At 39.1% G+C, this 13409-nt stretch overlaps 1 protein-coding gene across 1 annotated transcript in view; it reads right to left on the bottom strand.

Moving 5' to 3' along the window:
* The window catches only part of LOC102876639 (ribosomal protein S6 kinase alpha-3-like), a 100234-nt gene that overhangs the window by 60016 nt on the left and 26809 nt on the right, over positions 1 to 13409 (bottom strand). The window contains exon 2 of the mRNA XM_006893792.1: positions 13247 to 13303. Coding sequence (XP_006893854.1) covers positions 13247 to 13303 — 57 coding nt within the window. The remainder of the gene's footprint in view (positions 1 to 13246; positions 13304 to 13409) is intronic.

Here is a 13409-nt window from a genome sequence, read left to right as displayed (position 1 = left end):
AGCCCTCCATCTAATAACTTATATATGAAGCTTCCATGGCTTCTGTGATTTCAAACACATCAGCTGATGGTAGTTCCTTATGTTGGGATCAGTGTCTCTGAAGTATAGTTGCAATATTTATCGGTCAAAGGTGATGCATCCTGTAGAATTGCTATGTAGATAGGTTTTTCTTGGCCCTCGGGCCAGAACAGATGTCACGTGCTCCTGGTGTCTCCAATTACCTGGGAAGATTACTAATGAGCTTTCTCAAAAATCATGCACATGACTATGACTATTAAATACATAGACCAAGTGGAAAAATAAAATGTGCAGAAACGTAATATTGCCTAAGTTTGGCCTAGTGATAATATGACTAAGCATGCATGGCCTTTAGAAAGAAACAATACAGGGAATGTTGTTGTTGTGCACCATTGAGTCAGAACCAACACATAGCTAACTCTCCAGTGGGTTTTAGAGGCAGTTAATCGTCATGGAAGGAGACTGTCCATTCTTCTCGCACAGAGCAGCTGGTTACCTTGAGCCACTTTCTGGATTGTAGTACAGTTTCTTGCCACTAGGTCAAATAGAAGGATCAAAAGAGCAAGGAAACAGAAAGTGAATGCCTTTCACAATATTGTCTGAAACCAGGTCTACTGTCCAGCTGCAAAATTACTTGCTAAGGGGCAACCTCTACTGCTGATAGTCTTGGGAAAGTTGGATCATTCCCTGGAAGGAAGAGGACAGGAAAATTAACATTAAGTTCTTACTTCACTCCAGGTAGTTACTTGTCTCCTTTAATGCTCAATTCTCAAAAGAATCTTTGTCTGATACGGTAAAAACTGTTGCGATGCCATTTAACAGAATAATGAGTTAATAATTCTTGGGTAACAAGAGACCCAAAAGTCACAATTCTCTATTTCTCCAGAGCACTGAGTCCTTTGGTCAGCTGAGAAAGGTCTAACATTCTGGAGCCTGAGAATGGTCTTGCCCTGAGGTGTTACATGGTACTCTATTTTTGCCTCTCCTCACAGGAATAATAAAGATTAAAAATGACCAAGACTCCGAGAAAGGGAGGTAAACAAAATATACCAGCTGGAATAAGTCAACTGGTACTAAATGCACTCAACTACCATATTTTCACATATAATATGTTGTTGTTGTTATGTGCCATCGAGTTGCTTGCGACTCATAGCAACCCTATGTACAACAGCCCTAAACCCTGCTCTATCCTGTGCCAATCGCACTGCCTCTGACACACCCATCCTGATTACTCCAGTCACTGAATCAATCCACCTCACAGAGGGTATAATATACCCATCTATGGAACACTGAATTGCTCATAGGAAATTAGCACATAAGTGGGTTATCTGTTTTGCAAAATGAACATGTCACGCACATATTATTTGCATAAAAATAATTGTGTATCAATACAGAGATGTATCAATACAGATTAGTAAGTAAGTGTTCCCCAGGGAGAAAAATGGAGAAGGTTTATGACTACCAGTGATATTTTGGTACAGATAAACCTAACTAGATGAAATTATATGACAGTGGAGGGAAAAAGATTTTACATCAGTTGAGACAGGACCAGGCCTTTGAAAAGCCAGATTGATAGCAGCATTGAAATTCCAGAAGAACGGAAGGGAAGAAGTGCACAGATAAGGAAGAACGGCTGGTATCATGCTGATTACTACCTATGCAGGGTAAAGGGAACTGATTTTTTCCTTGCTTTCATCATTCCTACCCTTAAATTCCTCCCACCCTGCAAGAGCCTCTCAAATGAATTTTTATTACTGAAATCTACTGAATAACTTACCTATTTTTACCCTCTGAGGATAACCTTCTGGAATCATCTTTGACTGCTTCAATATAGACTCTCGTTTTACATAAATAATACCTATATTATCTAGATTTAGGGAGCTCTAGTAATCTAGTAACAAGAAGTTGCATTGCAATCCTGAAAACATGTGGTTCAAAGCTGCTCTGTGAGAAAAGGATGGGTAATCTCCTCCTGAGCGATTAACTACCTCTGAAAACCCAGCGAGGGTCAGCTATGGGTTGGTTCCAACTTGACAGTACAAAGCATCTGGGTTTTGCAAACCATACTGTGCCCTCAAGATTCCATAGCCTTGGAAGTTATATGTATGTACATAATATTTCTGTTGGATTCATTATGTGAAAAATATTTCTCCCAAAATATTCTTTATCATGAAGACATTTTTTTCATTATGTCTGTAATGTTGGCTCCTTTTGTTTCCTGAATCCCATGATTCTTCTCCGTCCTTAACATCTATCCGAATAGTGTGGGTGGAGTATATTTTCCAGTTTTCTAAAAAAGGATATGTATAAAATGATCTTGGTTGAAAATCATTTCACTAAGTCTATTAAAGGCATTACTACTTTCTTTTAACTGCTATGTGATGCTATTATTATATCTAATATAGTAATTCTGAGTGTTTTAGTATTTCATGATATATAATGAGTAGTGCTTTGAAGTTATTGTGATTTTCCCCTGAAGAAAAACTCTGAGAACATCTCTGCTTCAATCTAGATGAAACCGTCTCTAAGTCTACCAAATGAACTATTCTACGAAAAAGGCACATATTATCTGGATTTTGAAAACCAGACAATGTTCATTACTAGTTTTCCACTGGGTTATTTTAATATAGAGACTAATGGTCTTCATTTTGGTAGAATCTTTGATCTATGATCTATGAACACTCAGCACCAGCAGTCAGAAAAATTAAAAAGAAGACTTGCACAGGGAAAATCTGCTCTCAGGCTGCTTAAAGAAGGAATAATGTCAGTCTGGAGACTAAGGTACACCTAATCCAGTCCATGGTCTTTGTAAGTACCTGCAATACGTCAGAGCTGGACAATGACTAAGAATGTGACACAGAAGAACTGATGCCTCTGCATGGTGGTGCTGGAGAAGAGTCTTCAACATAACATGGACTGCCAAGAAAACAAACAGATCTGTTTTGGAGAGTGTGAGAAACCAAATCTCTCCTTGGAGGCTAGGATTTTGAAGCTCTGCCTCACTTATTTTGGGCATGGGGCCAGGGGAGAATGGTCCTTGGAGAAGGACATCATGCTTGGAAGGTTGGAGGGACAGTGCAGGAGAGGAAGATTCCAGATGAGATGAACTGATGCAGTAACTGGGCCAATGAGAGTAGGTGTGTTGGGGTCAGTGAGACTGGCTCAAGACAGGGCATGCTTCAGAGCTCTGGTGCATAGGGTTGCAGGCAACTCCATGGCACATAACAACAACAATCTATGATCATGCTACCATTATGAAAGAAAAATTGGCTGTGCATTATGCTAAGTGAACTAACTCAGTCGCATAAAGACAAATATTGCATAGAATCATTACTGTAGAGTATGTATGAGGATCCAAGGAGGTGGGGCTTAAACGTAGGGCCACACAATTTGGTGGGTGTAAGGAGGGATGCGGGATTGGTAAAGGAAAGCAGAAAATCTGGTGTAAAAAACAATGTATATGAACTTTGTTTGTAAACCAGTGTAAAAGAAAATTTTTTAAAAATGCACCCTGGTTAAACTTCCTCCAAGACAGGTTTGTCTGTTCTTTTGGCAGTCTCTGCCTACACTACAAATCAAAGACACACGAAGAATTGAAAGTACAATGGTTTGGATTAGGTGCACCTTAGTCTTGCCGCTAGTATTATTACTCTTTATCACTTTGGAGAGGTCCTAAATAGAAGAGATCCTCAATGTTATATACTTTTTTATTTCTTGACTGCTGCTGCCTTGGGTGTTGATTCAAGCAAAATAAAATAATTGACAACTTCAATCTATTGCCCAGCGGGGAGGACTTTTGTTTTCTTGATGTCATGCAATATTATTCAAAATGGTTGACTCTGGAGAACATTATGCTGAGTGAAATATCCCAGTCACAAAAGGACAAATATTGCATGATGCCACTGTTGTAGAATGGGACTGTCCTTGGGGTTGGAGAGAGACTGAGTAAGATGGGTTCAATAATGTATACTGCACTGAAACAGAGGAGGGAGAAAACTGTTTAAAAGAGATATATAACTAGGTATTTCTGTCATCACAGGAGACTAGAGCGAGGGCTACATGGTGGAGGGGACCTGGGGGAGGCTTTGTAAAACAATGAAAGAATCTTTTCTTTTACTTTTCCATAATTTTTGGACTCATGTACTTATAACTTGTTAGTCAAATTTGTGTCTTCTAGGTTGCAACACCCCCATGATACATCTTCAAGGATATGAACATGTACGGCCAAGCACAATCAATAAGAGTGCATCTAAATTCCAAAATCAATCTCCATAATAGTCTATGTGTTTCCTACTGCCAAAGGGGCCCTTTAGAGTAGTGAGAGAAGATCTTCACCCTGAAACCCACAGCGTCCCTTTTCAGCAGGAAGTAGCTAAGAGAATACGCCATCCCCTTTTCCTTATGACTCAGGGTGAAGTCTCTCTCAGGGAGGAGTGATAGGGAATGGCAAAGGACACACTGACAAAGAAGATTAATCAGAACTGGCTTTGACAAGCACTGTGGCATTTGGACAAGAACAAACTGGGAGGAGGGTAGAGAGAATAGTGCAACAATGAATGGAAACCCAAAATCTCTGTAAATGTTTATGAAAATTAATAAAATATAGAAAAAAAATTTAAAAAAAATGTAATCCACACTGAAGACTGATGTCCTTCAGTCCATTTTTACTTTCAGCAAGCAAGGTTATGTTATTTGCATAATGGAGGCTGCTGATGAGTATTCCTTCAATCCTGACACCACATTCAGCTCCTCAAATGATTTGCTTTGCATACAGATTGAAAGGATACAACCCTGACATACACATTTTCTAATTTTAAACCATGCTGCCTTTTCTTGTTCTGTTGGAGCAACTGCTTCTTTCTTGGTCTATGTGTATTTTGCATGAACACAACTGTGTTCATGTTCATTTTCCTAAAAGTCAGAAAGAGTTATCACATTTTTTTATTTTGAAGAGCTTCCTATTCTATTTGCTAAAAGGTATCCTTAGTCTTGTTTTATGGATTTAATTGAGTATCTTAATACTCTAAGGATATTACTTTAACTTTTGTCTATCTCTTCAAGATCCTCCTCCTGTTTGCTTTGATCTCATTCTTTCTGGTTGGAAGCCTTCCTCAAACATCTGGTTCTATTTGCATTTTCAAACATATTCAAGAGTGGGGAAAAAAATTTTTAAAAAGAGCGAGACACTAAGAAGTGAACCAGAAGCTCAGAAGTTTGTATTCTTGTGAATGACTGGATATTGATCTTATATTGGAATCTTAAATTGATCTTATATTGGAATATATCTTATAACTGGGTATCAGACATTTGACTAAGCTACTTTAAATTATTAGATACTGAATAAGCTACTTTTTTCCCCCCAAGAAGGCAAAGATTCTCACCAATGGGCCAATAGGTAGCACCATAATAGATGGAGAAGAGATTGTGGTTGTTAACAACTGCAGCTTGCTTGGATCCACAATCAACACAAACAACAGCAGTCAGAAAATTAAAAGACAAATTGCATTGGGAAAATCTGTTGTCATGGACCTCTCTAGAGTGCTGAAGAGCAACGATGTCAGTCTAGATACAAAGGTGCACCTAATCCAGGCCATGGTTTTCTCAATTACTTGTTATACTTCAGAGAGTTGGACAAGGATGACAGAAGAAGAATAAATGCCTTCAAGTTCTGGTGCTGGAGAACAGTCCTGAACATACCATGGACTGCTAAGAAAACAAACAGGTCTGCCTTGGAGAGGATGAAACCAAATCTCTCCTTGGCAGCTAGGATTTTGAAGCTCTGCCTCACTTATTTTGGGCACGTGGCAGGAAGAGATCGGTCCTTGGAGAAGGACATCATGCTTGGAAGGGTGGATGGACAGTGCAGGAGAGGGAAACCCCAGATGAGATGGACTGATACAGTAACTGGGGTGATGGGGGATGAAATGTCAGTTAGTGAGACTGGCTCAGGATAGGGAAGGGTTCAGAGCTGCTGTTCATAGGGTTGTTATACATTGCAGGAGACTCAATGGCATATGAAAACAGTAACATACTATGACAGGTTTGGAAGCAGTAGTGGCATCCACTTCCTAAATAACATGCCTCTGGAAACTAGGAACTCTGATAAAAGTCAATAGTTGTAGAGGGACTACAGGCCTTTTGTTCATATGGTCTTTATGAGTCATGCTTGACTCACAGGCAATGAACAACAAACAAGCAGCAGCAGCAGCTACATTAACAAGACCACCCAAACACAATGGCTCTGGTGGCCTCGTGGGTAAGAAGTTGCACGTCCAACCCAAAGCAGGTGGTTCAAAGTCACCCTCTGCTCCACAGGAGAAAGATGGGCAATCTCCTCCCACGGGATTTGTTGTTGCTGTTGTGTACTGCAGAATGGGAACCAACCCAGAGCTAACCCTCCGGCGGGTTTTCAGAGGCAATTAATCACACAGGAGATTGTCCATCCTTCTGGAGTAGCTGGTGGCCTCAAACCACATGTCTTAGGTATTTCAGTGTCTTAAGGATTGCCACTAGAGCTTGCTAGAAGGTCAGCTATGAGTCAATTCAGCCTTTGACAGATAGTGGCTTACAGTAATAGTGTTAATCTCAACTTGTTTAACTCAGCATAACATCCTCTAAATTAAATTGTATGTGATTTACAAATTCTTTGTTATTCTTCAGTTTTGCATAGTATCAAATTTGTAAAGACCTGATGCTTAAGAAGCCATGAGATTTGTGATCATTCGCTATGTACCATATAGATAATTAGTATAACACACAAACTTTCACAGTAGGCAGTCCCCAGATTATGATTAAGATCCAGTTCTAAGTGTGTCTTTAAGTTTAATTTGTAGTTAATTGGAACAAGTGTACACGGCTCTTACTTAGCATTACTTTAGTGAGAACAAAGGCCTGATGGCTTTTTAGAGACCCAAAACGGCAGCTACAGCAAGTGCAGGTGAGCTTTCAATTGTTTCAAAGACAGATTTATATAACATTAAAAGGTAATTGCAAAGTATCTAAAAGTTTAACCCCAGGATTTAGTGTATTTAAAATAATAATCAACAAAAGTTCATCCCAAAATTATGGAAATTTTTGTTTAAAATATATACCATTAAAAATATAAAACAGGTAAATGTTTTGACAACCTTTTACATTTTAATGTCTCTTAAGAAATATTAAACATTAGGCTTTTAACTGACACCTAAAACTATTCTATATGATCTGGGATTATATGATTAACCATCTTATCCAGATTACTGGTAAAACCTGAATCCTGTACCTTACCAATCAATCTCTAACCGGCATTTTTTGTCCCGAGCTGTAAATGATACTGAGGCTGAAAATATTGTGAAAGTACAAGTCATAGAAACCATCACAATGCAAAAGGCTTCATTTTAGATTAGAAAGTTAGAGGTTTTTATTGAAAAGGAATTACTACATAAAGATAAAAGGTAGCTAGTGACAGAAAGAGAAAACTTACTGATGGTTCTTCTGTTTGCTTTCATGGAAATAAAGATAATGTAAAACTTTTCAAATGGTTCATCACCAAAACTAACCTCACTGTCATATTTTGACTCACAGATACCTTGATAGACTGTAATTGCTACAGAGGGTTCCCAATGCTGCAAATCCTTACAGAAGCAGACTGGATCACCTAACTCCTGTTGAACAGCTGGTGGCTTAGACCCACCTTAGACCTCTATCACTCCCTCAAGCAGTTCAGAAGAGCAAGAAACTAGACCAGATCTGAAGGTAGCCTTGGGCACTGAGGCCCAAGCTTGGGTTCCTGGGGTACCCCAAAAATAGTCGACATTCTTTAACAAATGCTTACTAAACATCAACTAGGAGCATTGTATAGAAAACAAGGAATAAATTTGACAGTCACTACTCTCAAAACCAAAAAATATCAAGGCCAAGAACATATGACTATTTAACATGTGAATTAAAAGGAGAAAATATTAAGAGTGTCTCATAAAAAAATTATTGTTATACCCATCAAGTCGGAACCAACCCTCAGCTGATCCTCTGGCAGGTTTTCAGAGGCAGTTAAGTACATGAGGAGACTGCCCCAACTTTCTCCCTCAGAGCAGCAAAGCACTTGGTGGATTCGAATGGTGCCCTTTCGCAATTTCAGCACAGCTTCTTGCCACTGTGCCAGCAGCGCTCCCTAGTGGTACTATATCCACTGTTGATCAGGACACTTACATACTGATTTTTTTAGACTTTTTGGAAGGCAATTTAGAAATGTCTGTGAGGTCAAGTCTAGTCAACTATGACCCACAGAGCCCCTCTGACCAAGAAATGCAAACTGTAACCTGTTTCATCCTCATAATCTCCACCATGCTTAAGCTCACTGCATCTTGTTTAATCCATCTTTTGAGGGTCTTCCTCTCTGACGACTCTACCATCCTCGCACCCTGGCTGCACTTCCTGCAGAACAGATTTGTTTGCACGTTTGGGAGCCCAGGGTATATTCAACACTCTTCACTAAAACCGTAACTCAAAAGCATCAATTCTTTTGTCTTCCTTATTCATAGTTCAACTTTCAGACATATTGGAAGCAAATGAAAATACTCTAACTTGGCCTGAACACATTTCAATTTTTAAACTAATATCCTTGTTCTTTAGCATTTTGGAAAGGTCTCTGACAAAAGATTTTCTCACTGCAACATGTCTTTTCATTTCTTGGTTGTTGCTGTCATGTGTGTTGATTGTGGAACCAAGTAAAATGAAATCACTGACTCACCAGTTAATTTGAGAGAGGAAAATGGAAAGTCTCCTGTAAAGATATATAGCAAAGATACATACCAATGGATGAAGTGGGACTCAGTGGATTTGATTCCATGGCAGCAGGTTTTTTGCAATGTCTACTGATATTTAAATGTTCCTATGCTTTGTTCCCTATGGACTACATTTCCACATCAGGAAGACAAAAATCATTAGCACTGTGCCAATAGGCAACATCATGATCTTTTCTCTAAGACTGAAGTTGTCAATAATTTAATCTTGTTTGGATCCCTTGGCAGCAACAGTTAAGGAAGTCAAAAGATGTGCTGCACTAGGAACATCTGCTGTCAAGACACTTTTCCAAAGTGTTAAGGAGCAATGATATCAGTTGGTACACATGATTCAAGTCATGGCCTTTTCAATTATTTGTTATGTATCTGAAAGTTGGACATTCATTAAGATTGACAGAAGAAGTAGTACTGAGTATTTTCTAGACTGCCAAAAGAACAAACAATTATGTCCTGGAGAAAGGCAATCAAGGTGCTCCTTAGAGGCAAGGATGGTGCAACTTCATCTCATGTACTTTGGGCATGTTGTTAGAAAGGGTCAGTCCTTGGAAAGTCATGCTTTGAAAGATGGACTATCAGGAAAAGAGAGGCAGAGTCTCAACAAGATGAAACAACACAGTAACTCTAACAATCAAATATAGCTGAGATGATGAGGGTGATACAGGACAGGACAAGGTTCAGCTTCACTGTTACAGTAATTGTTACTGGTAATAGGAGCATTACTAGGGGAGCTCTGGTGGCCTAGTGGCAAGAAGCTGCAACTACAATCCCAGAGGTGTACGGTTCAAATCCACCAGATGCTCTGCCGGGGAAGGAGGGGCAATCTCCTCCTGTACCAGTCAGATCTGATTTGACGGTACATGCACACAAAAATAATTTTTAAAAAAATAGTAGCATTACTAATAATTGGTGATTGGAATGCAAAAGTTGGAACAAAGAGGAAGACTGGTATTCAGAAAATATTAACTTGGTGACAAAAATGAGGCTGAAGATAAAAAGATGGAATTTTATACAATGATTTATATTCATTGCAAATACCTTTTATAAGAAACACGAATGGCAACTATATGCATGGACCTCACTTGATGGACTACACAGAAATTTGATCGATTACATCTGTGCATCATTGGAGAAGATCAGTATCAGCTATGAAAACCAGGTCAGGTGCTGACTGTGCAAGTTCAAATTCAAGCTAAAGAAAATGAAACCAAATACACAAAAACCAAAATATGAGAGTCTATCTCACTGGAATTTAAAAACCTTCTCAAGAACATGTCTGAGGCATTGAACATTGATGGATGAAGACAAGACAAGCTGTGGGATGATACCAAGAATAGTCATGAATAAAGCAAAATGTCATTATAGAGACAGAGAATGAAGAGAAGACCAAGATGGATGTCAGAGGAGAATGAATATTGCACTAGAAACACCAAGTAGCCAAAACAAAGGGAAGAAATAAGGAAGTTAAAGAATTGAACAGAAGATTTCAGAGGGCAACTTGTGAAGACAAAGCAAAGTATAACGAAATGGGCAAAGAGCTGGAGTCAGAAAAATAAAAAAAGGATGAACTCATTTGGCACTTCTCAAGCTGAAGGAACTGAAGAACAATTTCAAGCGTGAGCTGTAATATTTAAGATGCTATGGGCAATATACTGAATGATGCAGGAAGCATGAAAAGAAGATGGAAGGAATACAGTCACAGTACCAAAAAGAATTGGCTGACAAAGACCCTTTTCAGTAAGTAGAATATGATCAAGAACCAATAATAGCAAAGGAAGAAGTTCAAGCTGCTCTGAAGGACTTGGCAAAAAATAAAGGCCCAGGAAGTGATGAAATATCAAATGAGTTATTTCAACAAACAGATACAGCCCTGGTTGTGCTCACCAGGATGTGCCAAGAAATCTGGAGGATAGCTTACCTGGCCAACTAGCTAGAAGAGATCCTTATCCATTCACAGTTCTAAAAAAAAATCCTAGAGAATGTAGATATTATGGAACAATGTCACACGCAAGCAAAATCTTGCTGAAGATTATTCAAATCCAAATAAAACAGAGAACTGCCAGAAATACAAACTGGATTTAGAAGAGGCCGTGGCACTAGGGATATCATTGCTGATGTCAGATGGATCATGGTTGAAAAGTAGAGAGTATCAGAAGGATGTTTTATTTGCGTTTTATCAACTATGCAAAGGCATTTGACCAGATCACAACAAACTGTATCTAACATTAAGAAGAATGGAAATCCCAGAACAATTGATTGTGCTCATGCAAAATCTATACCTAGACCAAGAAGCTGTATGTTGTCTGAACAGTGCAAGGGAACATTGCATGGTTCAAAATCAAGACAGAAATGGAGCAGAGATGTATCCTTTCTCTATACCTTTTCAATCTATATGTGACACAGATCACGCAGGAGGCTGGAATTTATGAAAAAGAATGTGGCACCAGGGATGGAGGAAGACTCATCAACCACCTGCATTATACAGATTAAACAACTTTGCTTGCTGAAACTGAGGAGGACCTGAAGCGTCTAGTGAAGAAGGTCAAAGATTGAAGCCTTCAATATAGATTCCATCTCAACATCAAGAAACAAAGATCATCATCAATGACTGGGCCAACAGGCAGTATTATGATAGATGGAGAAAGGACTGAGTTATTGATGAGCAGGAAAACAAAAGACAAGCTGACTTAGGAAAATGTGCTATCAAGGATTTCTCCAGAGTGCTAAAGAACATTAATATTAGTCTAGAGACTATGGTGTGCCTGGATCCAGGCCATGGTCTTCTCAAATGCTTGCTATGCATCTGAGAACTGAACTATGACAGAAGAAGAACCCATGCCTTTGAGTTGTGGTGCTGGAGACAAGTATTGAACATACTATCAACATCCAAAAGAAAATAATAGGTCTGTGGCAGAGAGGGTGAAACCAGTTTGCCCCTTGTATGCTACCAGGAGGGACCAGTCTTTGGAGAAGAACATCATGCTTGGAAGAGTAAGGGTTCAGCATAAAGAGGAAGATCCTGCATGAGATGAACTAAGACACAATAGCTGTGACAATGGGGTCAGGTGTGTCAGAGATGGTGAGGTTGGCTCAGAAAAGGGCAAGGTTCAGAGTCATTGTTCACAGAATCACTATGCTTTGTAGTCAACTCAATGACACATAACAACAATGCTTCGATCCAGCACATAATTTATAAAGCCTAGCTCCCCAATTCCGTAACAGCTTGCCTCCGGAAACCCTATGAGCCTGGAGAGAGGATGAAAGACACCCAAGGGTTGAGGACTCTCCTTCATAGGGTCACTAAGAGTTGCCTGCGACTCGACGGCACTTAACAACAATAACATCAACATAGAGAGATCACTGATCCAGTGGACAGAAGGCGATGCTACCAAGCCAAAGGTGGGTGACTTTTAATCTGTGGCCCTCGGGCCTGTCTTTCATTGTTTTTGTTCAGACATTCCTCTAGGTTGTATAGCCCTGGTGTACAAGTTGCCGTACAGTGGTCACTTGTGGTTGCTGTGAGGCTGAACACTGTGATACTGGTGTGTCAAATGGGTTAATGGTTGGTTACCCAATGCGGACAGAGAGCAGGGTGGAGCTCCCCGATTAAAACAAGCTTGGAAGGAGGAGTGGCATCCACTACCATAATAGCTGGCCTCCGGAAACCCTATGAATCTGGAGAAAGGATGAAAGACACCCAAGCATTGAGAACTCTCCTTCATAGGGTCGCTTTGAGTCGCCTGCAACTCGATGGCACTTAACAACAACATACTCTATCAAAGCATGAGTTCACAATAATAAGAAAGCTACATTAAATATAGGACATGCTTCAAAGAAAAGGATGAACCATTTAAAAAAGATGTTCAACATGTTCTGAACATTCTTTGAAAATATAAATAATGTCCTATATACAGCATAAGAAGACAGTAACTGAGCTGGTGACAATGGTTATCTTCAGGTAGGGTGGGATAATTAATTAATTAAAATAATATTTAATGAATGGGATGAAGTGCCAAGTATTGTTCTAGGTGCAAGGATTAAGAAGTGAACCAAAAAAAAGCAGGTAAGGAAATGGTGAATGTTCACTTTCTACATTAAACTATTTCTGGTGAGTAGCATATCACGGTATGGACTACAACACCACCAGATCTCCATTCTTAAAATATTTCTGTAAAGTATGATCTTTACACTTTGTCTTTAATAAATATGTCTATGGACAGTTTGAAGAAACTCATGAAAATTTTTCAAAAATTCATTTTGTCATTCTCTTAAGAGTAGCCTTAAACTATTTGAAGAAAAGTTGCTTAAAAAAATCAGAAACACAGTCAAATGAACATGTAAGCATCAATGGATTTCTGTTACCAGTTATTTCATTTAGTTTCAAAAGAGAATATTTCAATTTAATGGTATTTGATTTCTCTGTACCCGTTCTGACCCAATATAGTACTTACAGTTTGTGGATTAATCTCCTCCTCTCCCATAGGTTCATCCATAATTTGCTGTCCATTCTGTGAAAAGCACAGCAAGTAAAAAGTTACCAGAACAGATCTTTTATCAGTTAAAAGTGTCTCTCTCACTCTCCCTTATACACACACCCCATATCATCATCATCAT

This window comes from Elephantulus edwardii, unplaced genomic scaffold, assembly GCF_000299155.1.
Source record: "Elephantulus edwardii isolate Elephantulus edwardi_28Jun2011 unplaced genomic scaffold, EleEdw1.0 scaffold00131, whole genome shotgun sequence".
In the NCBI taxonomy this organism is placed as follows: Eukaryota; Metazoa; Chordata; class Mammalia; order Macroscelidea; family Macroscelididae; genus Elephantulus; species Elephantulus edwardii.
The sequence above is the reverse complement of the archived record's forward strand: the minus strand, read 5'-3'. Positions and strand labels throughout refer to the sequence as shown.